This window comes from Zonotrichia albicollis, chromosome 2, assembly GCF_047830755.1.
Source record: "Zonotrichia albicollis isolate bZonAlb1 chromosome 2, bZonAlb1.hap1, whole genome shotgun sequence".
Taxonomy (NCBI): domain Eukaryota; kingdom Metazoa; phylum Chordata; class Aves; order Passeriformes; family Passerellidae; genus Zonotrichia; species Zonotrichia albicollis.
In genome coordinates, this window is record NC_133820.1 from 61,778,732 (window position 1) to 61,798,850 (window position 20,119).

Below are 20,119 nucleotides of genomic sequence, written 5' to 3' on the forward strand. Positions count from 1 at the left end.
TTCTACTCGTGGTCCTAAAAGAAGGGGAAAAAAAAGGAGTTTGGGGAACTAACAAAGTCCTGATAAACTGGGTGTTCCCCAGAGAGCTGAGCAAAGAATTTAGGCAATTACATCTCTGAAAAGAAGTCTTGACTAGTATTAAAAGGTCAGAGTATCCCCATTCTTCTGTTACTTGGGGATTATCTACCTGGAACTTTTTCTATCAACTGAAGCGCTTAAGGAAAAGATGGAATATACTCCTGTATACAAACTGAAGTAAGGGAAAGCAGTGGCTTAATATCTGTATATGAAATGTGTTAATAATAAAAGCAAGTAATAAAAGCATGTGCATATTAGTCTAATCTTCTTCCTTCTTCCATAATTACATCACTTTAGTTTAATTTTAAGGCAATACAGTTAGAATAATGTAATTAAATCATTACTGTGTATGTAACCCTTAAATCCCTGGAACTGCAGTGATGTGAAATCCTTTCTTTGTATGACTCATTACCATCTTTATAAATGTGTTGCTTTATAAAATTCACTGGGCCATCAAGAGAGACACTAGAGAAGACCTGATAGGGATGATGTCTTTAAACCTTCACAGTGTATCTGACACTTTCAAGGGTCTGAGATAAATGAGTAAGAAACAGCATTTTTACAGGACACAAAGAGATTAAGATTCAGGAAACACATTCATCATAATTAAAAGAAAAATGTCTCAAGACTCCACATGTCGCTTGGGTTTTCAAAGCACTGTCAGTATCAAAGCAAAAATAGGGTATTGATATAGCCAAGTTAAAACTTAATGATTGCAGTGTAGCTGCAAAAAAATGAAGTTTTTAAGGTGCTTTAGGAATGGGGATAGAAATCAAATTGGAAACTACATGCCATCATTTAAATCAGCCGTTGGAGTTCCTCTAAAACGCTTTGGGAAGAAAGTTACTGCAGCTTCCCAGAACACTACAAGGTTAGAAGTTAAAGTTCCTTCAAAGGACAAGGTATATGGAAAATTATTGTAGGACAAGAAACTGATGGAAGTGGCAGATGACTAAGCAGGTGATGTGATAAAACTGCAACATAAGGACTGCTGTGGAGAGGTAGCAAGAAACCCCTTTATGGCACAGGAATAGATGAACATCCCACTAAAATGAAGATTGTAAACTCAAAGTTGGTGGTGGAGAGAGTGTTCCACACATCTTGACGTTGTTCCATCACCAAAACCAAGAATTTAATGTAGAGACAAAGCAGGAATGGACATGTATGTGGAGGATAGTAACATTCTCTTTATTGGAATGTCAACAACCATGTCATGTGTCAAGGCCTACAAAGCCCCCTGAGAAGCAGAGTCTGGGGCTTGCACAGTTCACTTGCCCACGGCGCTGCCGCTGGGAGCCTTCCAGAGCCTTTTCCCGAGGGGTGGGTGTTGCTGCTGTTGCCCAGCAACGCGGGCCATGCCAGCCGTGGATGCGGTACCGCCCCCCCTCGCCTCTACACGCCACGCTGCTGGCGGCCATCCCACCTCAGGGCACGCAGCCTTTCTGCTCTGTGCGGAGCCAGCCAAGGCGGGACAGCCCTTACGGCGGGCACCACGTGTCGCCGGCCGCAATGCCGGGCCCCGAGCGGGGCAGGCCGAGGCGGGGCCGCTCCGCCGCCTCATTGCCGGGAGGCGGGAGCGGCGGATGCTCCCGCTGCGCAGGCGCGGGGCTGCGTTGGCGCCAAGCTTCGAACGGGGCGGCCGGGCTGGGGGTCTGCGCTGCCCCCTCATCATTCCCCGCCGCCTTCCCTGCCCGCCCCGCTCCCCTGCGTGAGGCGATGCTGCGGCCGCCGCCCCGCCCGAGGCGCTGCCGGCAGGTAACGGCCCCGCGTGTGCCTCGGCCCTGCCCCGGGACTGCGCTGTGTTTTGGGGGTGTCACTGCCGCCCCTCGGGCCTCCCTCCCTCTCCTCACAGCCCGCCGGGGTCCGCAGTCACCGAGTGTGACTCGGTGAGGGGAAGGGGGGGGTTGGGCCCGTCCCCGGTGACCCCGCGGTGACCCGGCGGGGTTGCACAGGCCGCGCTCCGTGCGCGGTCATTGCCCCGGAGGAGCTTCCCCTCACGGAGAGCAGCGCGGGCTGGTCAAACCGCACTTTTAAAAATGTACTTCTGAGGCAGTGTTAAGTTCCTCGGTGTTCTGTCTTAATGCAGCCCGTACCCTTTTTTAAAGCGCCCGTTTCCCCACGGTTTTGGTAAGGCAGCGTGTGTAACGCGGCCATCGTGTGGGAAACGGGGTTTACTGTGGAAGGCGTAGATGTGTTAGACGGTGAAGTCTCACTATGGGCTTATTATACATGTTTTTTAAATGGAACTGTGAAGCTGGCAGTGTCTGCTCCACCTGAAAGCAACTTTGAATCAAATTCTTGACATGTAAGTTATAATGGTTGTAGGAGTATATATGTGATAGTACATATTCCATCCTAATATAGTGTAGTGAGTGTGGGGTTTTGATTTGTGTTTAAAATACCTCAGAAATGTTCTGCCTATTCCATCGTGTCGTGTGTTTGCTGAGTGTTTTCATTATCTCTGGTATAATTCCCTGTGCTCTTGTCTGTTGTTTTCCCACCCTGTTCATCACTGTGGTGTGTGAATGCTCACATCACAGTCAAAGCAAAACAAGCTGGGCTGTGGCACACCACAAAATGCAGGAAAGCCAGCCTAAGGTGTTCAATCAGCAGTGTATGAAAGTGTTTTATTTCTTCTCAGGTTTTTCAACTGTTCCAGTAATTTAATGGATAAGAAAATGGCTTGCAAACCGGTGGAAAGACTAACTTTCTTCGAAATATTTAAGACACACTGCAGTGAATCAGGTACAGCTTATCTAAAGTAATTCTTATTAAGATTGCTTTTTGGGCACCCATATTTCATACATATTTGCTGTATGTTTCACAGGAAAGCTTTATGTGGGTTGTTAGCTGCTGTTCTTGCCCCAAACCTATTTCCTAGATTTCTTCAAATTTTTGTTTGTAGGTTTTTTTTCATGATATATTCTTATATAGTTACTTTTGTACTTGCTTTTTTAGAGTTGTCACCTCTATACATACCCACATGTTGACCAGGCTTAGTGTTTTGCAGGAGACGCCTGTGGTAGTTAGTGATTTTAAAAGGAACCTGTTTAGCTTGCCACTCTGAGCAAAATGAGAAACTAAAAGCCAGAGTATACTTGTGATTTTAAACAAACTGGATATTTTTCTGGTCCTTTGGTTATTTTGTTAATGATCTAAGAATTTGGGCAGAAATCTCTTTATATTTTGTGGTTATCAGAGTCCAAAACCATCTAGAAACAAGCATACCAGGAGTATGGCAGTGGAAGGAGCGCTGTGTTTTGCTGTCAGCATTGAAATGCCTGGTATGTTTTCACATCCTCCATGGAGGAACCTTTTTCCTTTTCATGTGATTTTCTGTATGTTTTCCTTCGTAGATTTAGGGCCCATCAGTCTTAATTGGTTTGAAGAACTCAGCGCAGAAGCACCCCCATATGAGCCCAAAGCCTTTGGAGAGCTTGATGGGCCCTCTGGCTGGCTTGATCAAACAGCTTTTAAAACTCCAAGGACAAAACCCTCTACATACAGTCAGCTGGCATCAACCCCACTGCTCTTTAAAGAACAAAATGCAATATTGCCACCTTCTTCTCCTGAAAAAGAGCCAGATCAGAAAAAAATAGGAGCAAGTGAGTAACTTTTTTTAACCTTCTGTTGCAGCTGATGATCATTAATGTAATAGATAATGCTACTGCAGGAACTGTGGGACTAAAAAGCTTATTTTAGTAGTCTTCTGAAGGTCATATATAAAAATGCAGAATTATTATTAATAGTGGATTCAGGTTGTGATAAACTGGTAATATATAAGCAAAATTCCCTGTATAAGTGATACTGTTGTGGTCCAAACATTCTAAGAACTGTTATTATGAGGGGATATGAGCTCAGTATAACCTGTGGACTGCAAATCAAAGTGAAGTTTTTTAGCAGTCTAATTTTTTTATGCAGAAGTTTTGAAGCTTTTAAAGGGAAAGCTTCATTTGAAGCTTTCCTTATCATTCTTATCATGATGAAGTGTGAGGCAACCTGTAGGGCACTCCTTAACCTTTCTTGGAAAGTTTTAGCAGCACCATCTCTTTGAGTTACTAAGATTGTAAATTATAGAAAAAACTGCATTTTTTTTTTCCATTTGGAGAAAAAAGGAATTTTGTGAGGTACTTCTCATATATTATTTCCAAATCCCAAGTACATCATGGAAGTTCATGACAGTGTGCTCCTTTCTGATGCACCACCCTCCTTGCCCAGCAAGAAGAACCTTTTCTATGGAGAACATATGCAACATTGTCTGTAAGAATCTCTTTGGAAGAGTATTTAACCCCATTCCTGAAGTATGTGATTGGTACACCTGCTGTGCCTGTGTCCTCCTGATAAGCTTTTCTAACCAGGTTACAGACAAACACAAGGCTCCCTTTTATTACCAGAATTGTTCTTAGATCCTGTGCAAATTCTGTGAAGGGTTAGAGCTATGCTGCAGTTCAAGTATACTTTATAACACTACTTCCATGGAATATTGTAACTCTCTTTGTTTCTGCTCAACTTCTGCTGAGAACATGTTTCTTCTAAATGTGTAGCTATTTGTATTTTACAGTGGAAAGCCCCTAGGGAATTCTTGATTTCAGGAATTTCATTTGGCAGTTTCATAAATGGCAAAGGAAGGAACCTTATGATTGTTTATTTCAAAATGGTCCATTTTGGTCTGCATATGTTCAAAGGTCATGTGTGACTGCCTGAAATGTTCTGTTTTCTTGGTTAGAGCCCAGTGGCTCTTGTGAAAACAGGAGCCTGGATGGGAGCTGATGGATTTCATCCCTTGGTATGGTACTGGAATGCACCTGTGCTGTGCATATCAACTCAGGAACTCAGAAGCAGAGAGAAATGCACTCACTAAAGTGTAATTTCTGATCCTAAGGTTGTTTGGAAACCTCAGAGTAGAAATTCCTGTTAGCAGTTGATTGTCCATGTAAGGGTCTCACTGTTCATAGGATTCTACTGCTTTAGTGGGAACATTGTCTTTTGCCTGGAGATGCTTTGCCAATAAATGCTGCTGACAGTGGCAGTGGCTCCAACAACAGTTCTGGAAATAATTTTTGCTTTTTGCTGCTTATTTGAATCAATAAGTGCATGACTTAGTAAATTTGAGGGGAAGCTGCACAAACCTATGTTAGCACATGTTGTATTTTTCCTAAGAATAACTTGTGCAATGACAAGAAAGGCACAATGCAGTGCATTAAATCTGAAATGGAATGGAATATATGACTTGATTAATACCAAGTCAATAAAGTGACATAATAAAGGGTCTTTTTGGCTGTGCATTTGAAAAATGGTGTAACATTGGTTGGATATAAAATTTGAACATATTTAAAATACTAGAATAGAAATTAGGATTAGGTTGTGGTTTTTTGTTTTGGTGTTTTTTGTTGCTGCTGTTTGGATTAGGTTTTGTTTGCGTTTTGGAAAGCTTAGCTTTAAACTTCAAAATTGAAACCATTACCTGGAGTTCTGCAAAGTTGTGCTGATTATTGTATTCTATGTTGTAGATAGAGAGAATTTGATGAGCCCTAGTAACACAAGAAGAAAAACAGACCAAGAAAATGAAATGCTTACTTCTCCTCCTGGTACCTTCCACAACTGCCTCACTGCTAGGTATGCTAAATATGTCAACACAAATAGAAAATAATCTGGGCCTTAAGGAAAAAGCAACATTTAACCCACCAGACTGTTGAACTTTAGGAGCAGTGAATAGTCTTGTATGTCTGATATGTTTATGATACTTGTAGGTTGCTAAGTGAGTTGAAAATAAAACACTAGCTAAATTCAAAGATGTCCTTGCTTTCAGGTGATCATTCTTCCTATTTTTCTACTCTTTCACAGCTGGAATACAAAATTTTTTAACATTATTTCAGCTTTCCAAGTCCAAACATCCAAAGAAAGAGTAGTAGTGATGTATCATGTGCTTCTCAAGTAGTACAGCTATTTGTAATATTTACTGAGATTTTTTTTTAATAATAGCCTTGATTTTTACAGACTTAATGTCTGTATTTCAGATAAATTTTATCAAAGTATTTGTGTTGATTATAAGAAGAGTTAAACTTATTATTTAATTGCAGTCAGTTAAGCCAATTTCCCCAGTTTCATACAGCCTATTATAAAATGCATGGTTACATTGGAATTTATTACTTGTAAGACAAATCATCACTGAAAATTAAATTATTTCCTGAAATAAATATTTTACAGCTTATAGTAGACTTATGGTAATGTTTAAAATGTTGACTGATGGTTAGGAGGAATCTGTGTTTTATCTAGTCAAGGAAGTAACCATGGTGAAAGAAAAGAAATAATGGAGATGGTAATATATGTAATGTTTGAAATACTCAATTATTTTAAGAAACTGAGACATGAAATTAATATTATGGCTTTAAATTTCTTTTTGCAGTCCAACTATTTTGAGGAACACTTACAGAACACCTCAGAGAAATAATAACCCTGGTTTGTATCTTCACTTTTTGGTTCTACAAAATATTTTACATCTCTAGATAAAAATCCATATTTTTTAGTTACTGTTTAATGTCCTTTTTACATAATGTTTTTCAGGTCCATATGGAAGCTTGTTTTACACACCAAAACTTTTGGAGGTACAGATTTTATTAATGCATTTTATTTCCTTTTCCTGAGTTGTACATTAAGAATTTGGCATAGAAATTATATATATGATTGTTAAATGTATTTCTAGGTCAGAACTCCAAAATGTATTTCTGAAAGTCTGGGAGCAGAAGTGGATCCAGATATGTCCTGGTCAAGTTCTTTAGCCACACCTCCTACCCTTGGTGAAACTGTGATAATAGGTATTTCTTAAAATGAGCAATTGCTAATGCTAAGGGTTTAATACTTCCTGTTTTGATGCTGGAAGTTCACTCAGTATGAACTGTTTGGTTTTTTAACTAAAAAAAGACAAAATTCTTACAGTGATTGTTAGTGGGTGCCTTTAGATAATGCAGCTCTACACAGAAGACTTTTCAGAAGTTTTCTTCCTTTGTCTGAGGGGTTAGGGCATATAAATTTGGAAATAACATAGCAAAGCATAGAAGGAGGATTAGATATGTTTGCTTTGCCCTATCACATAACTAGGAACTGCTGGGCTAAGTTAAATGGGTTTGTTATGAAGTGTAAGAGGGTGGCCTGCTGAGTTTACCTCCCAGCAGCAGTGTTGAGTTCAGCATTTTAACCACTCTCACTGTGCCTGCCGTCAGAATCAATCCAGTGGCATGGACTGGGATACTCACCCAATTTAAGACCCGAGCTCCTGGGTTCATATTTCCTGGGTTGTTTGGATGGGGCAGTTCCTGGAGCTCATTTACTGCACAGCTGCACAAACAGCTGTGTCAGCAGAGCTGTGAATGACAATGAGTAGGTGATAATTGCTTCAGTAGTAACTAACAGTGATGATAAACATCTAGCCTCAACCTAAGGTGTTGGTGAAAGTGAGATTTCATTAGCATATGATAAGCAAAATGAAGTTTCACTGTATGATTTGTTGATGAAAATTCATGAGAAAATGGGAAGACCTGGATGTGTTTCCTTAGCTTCTGATACTGCTCTTTTTGGTATTGTTAAATTACCACTGTATAGTGCATATAAGGCATATTAAGAATGAGCCCTGGGACTGAGAATTACTTTTGGCATGTAAGGCATGGTACTATTCGCAAGGCTGTTGAGTTGTGCCATTTTGGGTGTTCTTTGGCCCAGAAAGGTGTGAACTGAAAGGAAGGGCTGGGTGAGGTATCCATACCTTAATGATGATGTTCTGGGAGATGAGCTGTGGTTTGAGCTCTCATTCTCACATGTCTAATAAGCTTAATATTTTATAATAGTGATATTATGCTCTCTGCCTTCTGACACCTGTGAAAAGAAAGAGCTGCTACACAGAACCTAGATGTTGTGTCTATGAAATATTTTAGTATATGCTCTTCAGGCATTTTAAAAAGAGGGTTCACTTTCTCCTTTTGTAACAAAAGTGAAAGTAGTACTGCTGTTTTGGGAGGAAATGGGGAGGAATGCCATGAATAACTCCTTGAAAGGGGAATGGCAGTGCTGTTTCAAGGTGGTAACAGGAAGCATAGCAGAAACCATAACCTGTGATTTGTGGGGGTTTGTGCTGGTTCAAAACTGCCTTTGTACACTGTCCTTCCACTGTATGACTTTTTAATTAGAACTTTTAGTTTTCAGTAGTTTATTTACAGATTTGAGTGGAATTTAAAATAATCCTCCCAAAATCCTCCCAAACACAGCTGTTTTTGAACACACTCAGCAGATTACTCAGGAGAAAATAAATTGACTTGTCTGTCTCCTTCTAAAGCTAGAGAGAATGATTCTGTTTCTGAAGCAAAGCAACAGGATGGAAGGGCTGATACAGTAAGTAGTTTTAAGAGCTGTGTTGTTCTTCAATTTCAGTTAAGCTATTCCATTACATGTTTACATTCCTTGAGCCAAGAATAAAAAATTCTGTCGTTTTCATTTTAAGCTCTCCTATCTCATTCTTTTTAAAAAAGTTAGTGCTCACAAGACTGAATTTGAAATACATGGTTGCAGAATGTGTTCCCACAAATAACCCTCTCTGAGGAATATTTTTTGCTGTGCTTATTAAAAAAAAACCAAAGCAACCCCAACCCCCCCAAAGCACTTGGCTTCGGCAGCAGTCAGTATTATTTTGAGAGGAATCAAACCTAGGAATTATGTTACTTATCTGAAGATCTATTTGTCTGTTTTTTCCCACTTCCATCAGATTTTTGGAAGTTATTCTTTAGGAATAACTTGTTGCTCTCAACCTCTACAATCAAGAGTTGAAATTGAGTATTAATTTCAGTCCTTTGATAGTGGTAGGGAAAGTTCTTGCATAATTGGAATTTGACAATGTGTTTATGAAACCTGAATGACTATTGAGACTGAAAACCAAGGGTGACACTAAAAGGATTCTGGTACAAATTTAAGTTTGATCCTTAATGATCTGAAACTTCACATTTAACAATCAGTTACAAATGAAAACAGGCAAAATGTCTTTGTCCTTGCTCATATCTCCTTTGTTCCCTTTTTGAGAGGATTACAGTAAACTGCTGAACCCGTTCACTGCCCTGAAGGTGACTTTAAAATGGAGCTTGATTTTCATTAAAAATGGGGATTTTCTGCTTATTTGTTTTTCACGTGTACCTGTGAAAATGTTACCTTTCATTTTGAGAGATGGAGTCAGGTACTGCAGTAAATGTTTAGAGTTCTGTCCGTCACAGGTAAAGTGTTGCTAACTGGTACATAATATAACAGCTTTTGTCTTTGGTTTACAGATTTTGCACGACGCTTTTTCCAAGCATGATAAATGTCCTGAGATAAGTGATGCAAGTATGCTGTCTGTACCAGAGACAGTAAAGCTAAATGCTGAAGATGACATCAAAGATTTGGGTATGCATTGATGCTTTACCTAATAAGTATTCAGTGAAGCAAGACTGGTGATAAAAGTGCATTCTGTGTTTTGGGCTGTTCTCTGGCTGGTTTGTTCTGCCAGCTGTGTGCTCTGAGTCCCTAAGTTTATTCTAATTTGTAAAATTAATCTAGCCTTATAAAGGGGAGTGTCTGTTGAGTCAGTGAATTAAATCAGTGTCCTGGTTAAGCCATGAAAGTCAGGTTGTGGTGCCCCTGGACAACAACCAGATTAGTACTGTGAAGTGTGCTCACAGCAACTGGAGAGGTGAGGCTGGGAGAGCTGAGACAGAAAAATGGTACAGGCTCAAGGGGGAGCAAGACTACTGCTTCTAGTTATTGAACAGGCTTAGCTCTTATCATGAAGTTTCATCCCAGCACTCACTGTTCTGTGGTGAGCTTGGTTTTTGTTCTTGCTGTATCCTTTTTTCATTTACTTCACCTGTTCAAAACAGGTAGTACAAAATGTGACAAATCCTTTTGAAAAAAAAGTGTTTCTGATTTCTTTAATTGAATGCAGAAAATACAGAAGACATGGGAGGAATACCTTCATTCCATGTTTTTAGATCACATCAGTGATCAAGTGTAAGTGTAAATTTCAGTGGGAGCTTTTTTGATTTTAGTTGAGAAATGATGGCAGAAGGGGAGATTATTACCAGAGATTGGTGCAGCATGCATGAGTGTAAAAGGGTGATGTAGGGATTCATGCTGGCTGGACAGGACATTATATCCTTAGGAATTTGTCTCCTTATCTGAATTGAATGACCTGCCCTAAAAATAAGGTTTAGTGGTACATGTAAGAATTTTAAAAGAATCAGTTTAGAATTTGATAAGGAGAGCTGAGAATGCTGGCATCAGGAAACATTGTTGCTTACAGAGTGATATAGGCCTGCTGTTTTTATACTGTAGGTCCAAATGTGCTGAAAAGAATGTGTTTGGTAGTAAATGTATAAAAATAATCTGTAATTAGCAAAATACTTTTAGAAATTAAGCACAAATTAATTGGTCTTGGTCTGTGTTCCAGTAGGTTCTATTACATTGCATAGTGCAGTAGACAAGATAATGTCTGAGAAAAATAAGAGGGAGAAGAAGACCATTTGTTTTAGAGTTGAAAATAACTTGCAAGTGTTTCCCTATTCCTACACCTTCCATTTTTGATAATTTGGCATTTGAAGATGCCATGTATAAAAAAAGACAGGTCCACATTTGTAGCTTTCAGATGTTTTTCTCTGGAATAGTGTCATAAAGTACAATAAGTTTTATTAAGTATATGTTTTGTTTCAGTTAAAGAAAATAAGATCATATTATATCAAATCATCAAATAATATCACCCTCCAGTAAGTTTAGAAGTCAGAATTAATTTCCCTGATTTTTGTTTTTTCCCTGGCATGAGATTATTCAGTGTACAGACAGTATATGTACAGTCTTTCAGTTAGTCCTTGTTTTCTTTAATCCTAAAAAGTAATGTCTCTTGTTTAAGTAAAAACAAATAAGCTGTGTCTGTGTAGAAAGCTGTACTGACAACTTATCACAGGATGAAAGGTTATGGTCACAGAAGTTGCTTCAGAGGAACCTACTTTAGTGAAGGAAGATGACCTACCTGCACACTCAATCAGTAGTGTTACAGTTTCTTCTTTTTCACATCTCATTTACCACTCAGGCAAAAAAATAGAAAGTAAAGAGAATGAGTAACTTTCTATGCCTATCAGCAGGAACCTATAGTAGATGTATTGCAAATAATTTGTTGTGTGTGACCAAGTACTGGGAAATCTTCTATGGACTTCCAAATGGAAAATCTTTTGGATATTACACTATTTAAAAATTCTAGTAGGGAAGGTTATAGAGTCGTAAGTTAAAAAAATTTATACCTGAAAAAAGCTAATGGAAAACGTTAAGCTGTTGGTTATGGCCATAAGGAAATCAGAGGACTGTTTTCTAGGTACTTTATTATGATTTCTGTGATATGAAAAAGCCTTAAAAAGCAGTCTGTAAAGGAAACCTGGTTTTGAATGTGGAATGTTCTGATAAGTGGGTCTCATTTAATACATTTGAGAAGGTAATATTTTTATTTGGCATATATAAGTTCTACATAGTAGAGTTTGGGTTATTTTTCCCCCATTGCATGTTATTTCTAAACACAAAAATTTCTCATTATTTTTCTAATATTTATGCCAATCATGGAACCACTTAAAAGCTTTCTATCAGTTAAAAGACTGAAACTATTTCTAAATCTTTCTAGATACTGTACTATTTTATATCATTGTAGAAGACAATTTAATTAATAATCTTTGTATAACAGTAAATCGACAGCTTCTTAACCTGTCTGGTACCTATCATCAGGTATAAATTTTGGAAGGAAAATATCAATATATTTCTCTTGTCAAATTTACTGCTCATTCTCTGTCCATAGGAGGGAAAAAATACTCTTTTGAGGCAGCCAGGTTTCATCTTGGCAGCCTTAGCCACTGCAGAGCTCAGGAGGCCAGGGCATTTACATCTATTTCCTTTGCCTCCTGTTTCCTCTAACATTTTTCTTTACCTACTCACTCCTGGGTAAAGGTAATGACTATAAAATTGAAAGCTCTGTTTACCAATACTGTTCCCAAGTTATTTCCTAAAGCTGATTTTCTTACTTCTTTTCTTCTCTCCATCTTCTCTAAACTCTAGAGTCAGAGGTGTTAGATGGCTTACTGGGTGAGATGGATAGCTTTGAGGACACACTCAATATGCCAGCTGAATCCAGTGGAACTCTTCTGCTGATGCCACATGCTCTGGATGCAGTAGAGAAATATGAGATAAATCCAGGTAAAACACAAGAAAAGGGGAATGTTCCCTCTCAGCAGCCTAATGGAAGGAAGAATAGCATTTCACAGGAAGTCAATACAAATAGCTGGACTGAGAACAGCCACTGTACTCGAGTGAACGGTTCTTTACTCCAAAACACCAGTGAAGATGCAGGAGATGATAAAGATGGCTGTTTAATAGGACATGGAAAAGAATTGGAGTCTCTTAGGATCTCAGGAGATGTGCATGATTATAGAGCACCCAAATCCTTTGAGAATGAGAGGCCTGTGAAGGAAGGTGTGCTCTCTCCATCAAGCCAGTGGTCTCAACTGAACTTGTCTGGTCTTGACGAAACTCACCTGGAGATGTCTGTACGTAGCTCTCCATCCTCCAACTTACATAGGGAGGAAAATTTAGAAGAAAAGTCATTACTAATGGCCAAGAATGATGCTGTGGAAACATCTTTCCTGAACTCTTCAGGCTTGTTAAAAGCACAAAAGCTCTTGAGTGTGGATTTGTCAGAAAAATGCTGTGAAATGAAAAACACTGAAAACAACCCAACATTGGAAATGACTCCAGTAAAATCTGTGTCATTGAGTGTTCAAGATCCAGAGTTAGTAAAAGGAAGTGCAGCTGAGGTTTCCAAAATGAGCTGCTTAAACTGTAATTCTTTTTTAATTGGGCATGCAAACGTCACAGAGTGTTCTGTAGTCCACCAGGACAAGCTTTCCACATGTTTAAAAGCAGCTTCCAAATCTGTCATAACTGACGTTCACCCACTTCTGTGTAGTGCCAAATCTCCAGATAACTGTGATGACCTACATTTAATAAACAGTGAAAATGCTCTTACAAAGTCTGGTGTTAACAACCTGAAGATGTTACCCAGTCTGAGAAAGAGATCCAAGAAATTTGTTTATAGACTAAATAATACTTTACTGTATCAAGAAGAAAAAATACAAAAAGAAGTAACCTCTGAATCACCTATTCATACTGCATTGCCACATTTGGAATCTGATGCATGCGAATTTAGAGGCTGTCTGGTGGCCAGTGATGTTGAACAAGGTACCTTATTAAGCTTTTCATCATTTGTAGAGGATTCATTATTTATTATGAGCCTTTCATGTAAATGTTTTAGATAAAATCATGTAAAATCTTGTGGTTTAGGAAAAGTAGCTGGGCAGTTGGGAATCAACCTATGGGATTGTTCTGTTATACAGTGATAAGGATAGGATCATTTTCAAGTAATCTTGTGATAACTTTTTTCATAACAGGTTAGTTTCTGGAATAGAAACTTCTGCCCTGAGCCATTATTGTAATTGACAAGCTTATTTATCTTTTTCAGTTCTGTTTTTACTAGAAGAATTACTTTATGGTAGGAGTTGAAGTACTTTAAATTTGAAACAAATCCTTATGTTGAGACACAAGTAGTTGAAGCCCATCTTTTGAAATTTCATTACAAGTAAAAATTTATTTATTGTTTTTTTACCTAGTACCATTAGCTGCAGTCAAATCTCTTGTTTCTGGCTGTTAGAATATAGGTTAAACAGACCTCCAGCCTTGTCAAGGCATTTGCATTTGAGAACAAAAGTGATACATTGGGTTCTGCTGTTAAGCTTGTATAGAAATTATCTAATCTGCCAAAATTTTATGAAAATCTGAATCTACGTTTGTTTGAATAAATTTATTCAAATTTCTCTCTGTAATGTCTTGTAGACCACTTTCTTCCTGCTGAGAGAAAGCATTTGGAATCAAATACAAGGATGAAGAACTTCAGCACTTCTACTTTAAAAATGGATATAATTGATAACTCATCTGATAATTCCTGCAGTGGTAGGCTGAAACAACAAGACCTGAGAGACTTGGGGGAAAATGCAAGAGAGGATCAACCTGCTGCATCAATAAAATGCTTAGAAGGATCGAATACGCTGGAAGAAGACACAAAAAATTCTTCAAATAATGAGAATCTCTCAAATATAAAATGTAAAGTTCTGACTTCAGCATGCCTAATGGCAAGAAAACGTTCCAGATGTCTCCCTAAGAGCTGTGCTTTAGGGAAAGGTGAAGAAGATAAGGAGATGAGTACTAAGGTGAACGATGGAGCTGCTGTACCTCAGAGCCTGAAAGAGCTTGGGTCTTCTAGGGGCAAGGAACTCCTGGCTGATATTCACAGTGACTCTGCATCCCTGACAAACAGCAGTTCCCATAATACATTGTGTCAGATCAACTTTGGCATAACTGCAGTCAGTAGTGACTGTTGCAATAAATTATCACCCAGTAAAAAGCATTCTACAGAGCAGAGATCAGGAGTTGACTGTGGAGAGGTGCACAGACCCTTGGGAATACAGTGCTCAGAAAATGACAATACTGCATTAAAACAAGGGGAGGAAACAGATGCAGCTGCCTTTTCAGAGGATGTAGCCAGCAATGAAGACCCAAAGCCAGCTGAAAACAGCAAAAGCCCTCAAGCAGCTGCATTCAGTAATGTAGCTGTAGACATTTCTAAAGAATTATTAGATTGTGCAGATAACAATTCTTTAAATGAAGTCACTTCTGCAGAAGATAAACAAGCAGCACCAATGTATTCCAGCAAAATGCCAAACAAGAACCTTAAGTGTAAAGAGGAATCATCAGTGAATCTTAATGCATGCACTTTGAATCTGGGCTTCAGTGGCTTTCAGACTGCTTCTAATAAGCAGATTAAATTCTCTGAAGCCAGTATAGCAAAAGGCAGAATGCTGTTCAAGGACATTGAAAATGAATGCTTTGAAGGTTCTTCCATGGAAAGAGTCAGAAACATTTCACATCAAGTTAAAAAGGAAAACACGTTATTCTCAGGTTCAAAAAGCAAGCTGGGCAGTAATTTATCTGATTCTTCAGATTCACAGGCAAGTTTTCTTGAGCCCAGGCATACAAAGTCTACTCCACATAAAGTTGGCTTGTGTAAAAGCTATCCTAGAACTCCACAAGCCTTGCAAGAAGCAAATCAAACCTTGACAGCAAGCCAAGAAGCTGAAATTGCTGAACTTTCCAGTATCTTAGAAGAAACAGGTAGTCAGTTTGAATTTACACAGTTTAGAAAGCAAAGCAACACAATGCAAAGTCACAGCTTGCAACAATTAGGATCTGTAGAAACAAATGGAACAAAGAATGTAGAAAATATTTCTGAAACAAGCAAAGATGTGGGGGTTTATAGCACTTTTAAATCGGAAAATCAAGTAAAAAATGACAAGTATTGTATTCAGGAGGAAGACACAAATGAAGACACTGAATTGGTGAAAAATGAAAAAGAAAATGCAGTGTTTTTCCATGAAAATGATAAAAAAGTTAGTTTTACTAACTTAGACATAAATGAAAGTAGATCTGATGAGAGCTTTCCCATAGCTAAGCAGGACAGCTTTTCTAATTTCATAGGCTTTACTTCAGCTGGAGGTAAAAAAATAAATATTTCAAAATCAGCTTTGAGTAGGTCTGCAGAGCTCTTCAGAGACTTGGATGATGATAACTATTTGTTCAAATCTTCTGAAACTGGTACTAGATGTCACAATTCCAAAGGATCTATGTCTTCTAACAGTCATTTTTCCAGATGCCTGACAAAAGGAAGCAAAGAAAGAACTGTTCGTGTTTCAGATTTCAAAAGCATTAATGCTGTTTCCCACACAGGTTCTGTTTGCTACCATGCACAGAATAAAAATGAGGAAAATACTAGTACAGCATTCAAGGAAAATATGGAAAACAAGGCAAAAATATCAGCAAATAATACTGAAAATGTTAGCTTCAGTAGTATTAACAATGTCAACAGCCTGTTGTCCACTAAAAATCATAAGCAGAATTATGAAACTTCCAAACAAATTTTAAATCGAGGAGATGATGAAGGCAATTTGCAAGACCACTCATTACATGTAACATGTCTAGAAGATGCTGTTATGATTGCAGAAGAGCACAGTTTAAGTACATCACACGAAATGGAAAACCAGTCTCCTAAGCAGGCAGGAAAAGACAGAAAGGAAGATGAATGTTTGTCACCAAAATTTCAGGCTCCTGGTGGTGATACATCCATTCCTGATGCAGCTTTGGATCATTCTCTGCCCTTGTTCAGTGTGCAGTGTGGAGAAGGAGATGTAAATGTTTTGGAGAACTCTGATAAAGAAAAAACAAATTGTAAAAATATTGCAGAAGACACCACTCATGATAAGGACCTGCTAGTGAATGAAAGCAGAATAAAAATAGGTTCTTACCATCATTATCAAATACCTCTTGAACAAGAGGCAAACTCTGGGATAAATGAAGTGGAAGGAAGTTATCTGACTGGTTTTCATACTGCTAGCGGCAAGAAAATAGCAATTGCTGATGGATTTTTGGCTAAAGCGGAACAGTTTTTTGCAGATGTTGGTATAGGAAAGGAACATAATGACAGTTTTGAGAATCTCATCAAGAAAAGGAAATGTGGCAAGAACTGTGTTAAAGACTGCGATTTATGTACTGAAAACATTGCTCAGTGTGACTCTGAAAAACTCAATTTTAATGAAAAGCTTGTTGCTGAAGAGCTTGGAGACCACTTTAATCAGGCTATAGGGAGCAGTCCTATTGAACATGCTGCAGTTCTTGATCCTGCTAAAGAAGATACATTTGTTGACCTAGGTGAAGCTTTTGAAGGGAGTTTGGTAACTTCATGTGAGCATAAGAAAGCTGATGTCAGAACTGGAAAGTCAGAATTGGAATCCCTTAAAGGACAGAAGAGTGATGCTGTAAGTAGAACTCATTTGTCTGAAGATGGAAAATTCCTTGCAGAGAAAAAGTTGGACTGCTCACCAAGAAAGAGGGATGATTCAGGAAATATAGATGATTTTCCTGTGCACTCTGCTGCATCTCTGCATTTAATGAAGGTACCACATGACCTTGAAGACAACTGTGTGCCTCGAGATACAAAAAATGCATTATTTGTTGAGGAGAGCAACAGTAAAGCTGATCAGTCACTCCTTTTAGATGCAAAAAGTAGCTGCTCTTACATGAATGGTGACAGTAAAGAATTCAACTTAGAATATTTAAATGAACCTGCTGCTGATAAAAATTGCTTCACAGACAGCGTAGCCAGTGCTAGCCAAAACCAGACACTAGTCAGTCTTCCTGAAGAGGAAACTGATTTTAAGAGGTTAAAAGAAACAGCACTTGAGGCTGTAAAGCAAAGGGCTGATCTGAAAGAAACCGTGTTTAGCACAGCAAAAGGGAAAGCTGTGTCTGTTTCAGAAAGTGCATTAGCAAGTGTCAGACAAATGTTTCAAGACTGCAGTGAAGCTGTAAAATACGAAATTGAGCCTAACTCAAGAAGGAATCAAACAGAAATTGCTAGAAATTCATCTGTAGTCCTTTACACTGAGTGTCCTGATTCTGCTAATTTGTTTAATGCTACAACAAGTGAAGAGGTTAATTCAGCCACATCGCAGTTTGTTGAAGTAAATGCAAGTACTGATGAAGGCAGTCACCAAGAAGGAAACGCATCTGCAGGTACAAAGTCTGCTTCAAATTATCAGAAGCAATCCTTTGGGCAGAATATTAAGCTTTTAGGGCACTTTGTTCCAGATAAGCAGATAAAGCCATCAGATGCTTCTACAAGCAATTCTGGATTTTTTAGTACAGCAAGTGGAAAGCCTGTACAGCTTTCAGAAGAGTCACTCAGGAAAGCTAGACAGCTCTTTTCTGAAATGGAAGATAATCATTCACCACATGTACAAGAAGCATTTTTAGTTGAGAAAGGTGTTGAAGAGTCTAAAATGCACACTGAAGTACTTCCTAGGAAAATGCAGATAGTGTCATCAAAAGGGCAAGAAGATACCAGCCATGAATTGATATCAGATTCTGCTTTTGGCTTCAGCACTGCTAGTGGAAAGCAGGTAAAAGTTTCTAAAGATGCCTATCAAAAAGCAAAGGCAATTTTAGAAGAATCTGATTACTTTTTGAGTAGTGGGCTTTGTACTACAGATCAGCTTAGTTCAGTTAAAGACAGTGGTCAACGTGTGAAATCTCTAACAGGTAAGGTGATCTCAGAATTCAAAACTGAAAAAAGCTGCAATCAAGACTCTGACTTACAAAACATCTGCCCTCAGGAAATAAAGTATTTTCCAAGCACTCACCATGTCAAAATGCCTGAGCACACACCATACAATCAGAAAAACAAGCAGTTAGCATCATTTAAAAATAACCTTCAGCAAGAGAAAACTGAGTCTTTTGGAAAAGGGCAGCTGAATCTGTGGTCAAAACCAGAGTCTGAAGCAATTCCATGCAGTGCTACTGCTAAAGCAGAAATTATTACTAATCTCCAAAGTCCAAAAAATTACTTGGAAGTAGAGGCTATAGAAAGTGCAAGAGCTTTTATGGAAGACAGTTATTCCAGTTCTGGAGTACAAATTAATGCTGCGCAGACCTTCAGGGGCAGACCGGATAAAAACTTCCAAATTAAGACCTTTGGGAAGAGGCACTTTGAAGAAAACAACTCACTTGGTAGGTGTCTTATGTGTGTTCAACTCCATATTTCTGCACAGTGCATTGGTTTAGGTTTTGGGGGGGTGTTTTGCATGTCATATTGATTTTTTTAGCTCACAGAAACATTCAAAGTCTTTCTCTTGGGTGTCAGTGACAAACTCTTCTTGCTGCAGGGTGGTTCATCCACTCTTTCCAGGCTTAAATATGCCCAGTAGAAGCTAAATTTGTGATAAGTAATTTTGAAGGTGTCCAGATTTGCTGTTTTACTGTAAGCTTACAGAAGAAATCTGCTGCTCCTTTTCTCTCTGAGCAGACTTTTTTTTTCCTCTGTCTATATATCTAGTGTTTTTCCATTGAAAAATGAGTAGCAGTATTTTCATTTTCACCTTTTTGTGCATTGTAGATGAGGACAATGTTTTGCTTGTATGGAGATTGCTAGTCTGATTCAAAAAATAATTGTTGGTCTAAGAGAGTTTCTTGCCTTCTAAAGTGATCTGTCTAGGGCTGAAGTGTTGGTACTGATGCTTGCACAGACACCCAGAGCAGTTCAGGGACCTGGGCTAGCTGAAAACTCCTTGTGGAAGGGGAGATGAAAACCTGAAAACTGATCTGAAAACTTGCTCATTCTGCTTGCTCTGACTTTGGTGTTTTATTTAGAAATTACAGTTATGTTGTCCTGATTGGAACATAACTGTTCCAGTCAGGACAACATCCAACTGAAAGTGAACTTGAAAGGAACATCACTTTTAAAACGCTGTGGTTTTATTCTAGGTGAACCTCCAATTAAGAGGCAGCTTCTGCTTGAATTTAACAGAACAAAGAATTCCCCCAGGTCTTTGAAAGCTTCAAAAAGCACCCCTGATGGTAATTTTAGTCATCTTGTGTTCTAAGAAGTAATCCAGTGTCAATTCTTATCTTGAGAATTCTTCAATTTCCAATAACCTAACATATAATAAGTTTGCTTAACTACTGCATTTATCAGTGTAGTAATGGAAATTCAGGAAAGCTGCTGTGGTAACGTCTCTGCTGACTTTAAATTATGTGATTAATGATTTGCCTTATTGCATAGACTCTAAATATATTCCTTCTGCAAGAACTCTGGTTTAATTTCCAGTTTAGGAGGAATTTACCTGCTCTCTCACAATCCTAAATCTCACAAATTCTAGTCTCAATAGGAAGAATGCATTTTATTGGTTAATCTACAGAATATATTTTATTGATTAACTTTGTGTAGATACTTACTGGTAATATACTTACTATATAATTACTTCTCATATGAAACTTCCTCTTTGCAGCCTAAGGGCATAGCACAAGTGGGTTTACATTCCAGGCAGATATGATT

At 38.5% G+C, this 20,119-nt stretch overlaps 1 protein-coding gene across 1 annotated transcript in view; it reads left to right on the forward strand.

Moving 5' to 3' along the window:
• The first annotated feature begins 1,558 nt into the window (after positions 1-1,558).
• Positions 1,559-20,119, forward strand: part of LOC102066240 (BRCA2 DNA repair associated) — a 35,245-nt gene continuing 16,684 nt past the window's right edge. Inside the window, exons 1-12 of the mRNA XM_005482474.4 lie at positions 1,559-1,833; positions 2,720-2,823; positions 3,435-3,683; positions 5,589-5,694; positions 6,485-6,537; positions 6,643-6,683; positions 6,782-6,893; positions 8,405-8,460; positions 9,384-9,498; positions 12,184-13,362; positions 14,014-18,795; positions 19,549-19,641. Coding sequence (XP_005482531.4) covers positions 2,745-2,823; positions 3,435-3,683; positions 5,589-5,694; positions 6,485-6,537; positions 6,643-6,683; positions 6,782-6,893; positions 8,405-8,460; positions 9,384-9,498; positions 12,184-13,362; positions 14,014-18,795; positions 19,549-19,641 — 6,865 coding nt within the window. The 5' untranslated portion in view covers positions 1,559-1,833; positions 2,720-2,744. The remainder of the gene's footprint in view (positions 1,834-2,719; positions 2,824-3,434; positions 3,684-5,588; positions 5,695-6,484; positions 6,538-6,642; positions 6,684-6,781; positions 6,894-8,404; positions 8,461-9,383; positions 9,499-12,183; positions 13,363-14,013; positions 18,796-19,548; positions 19,642-20,119) is intronic.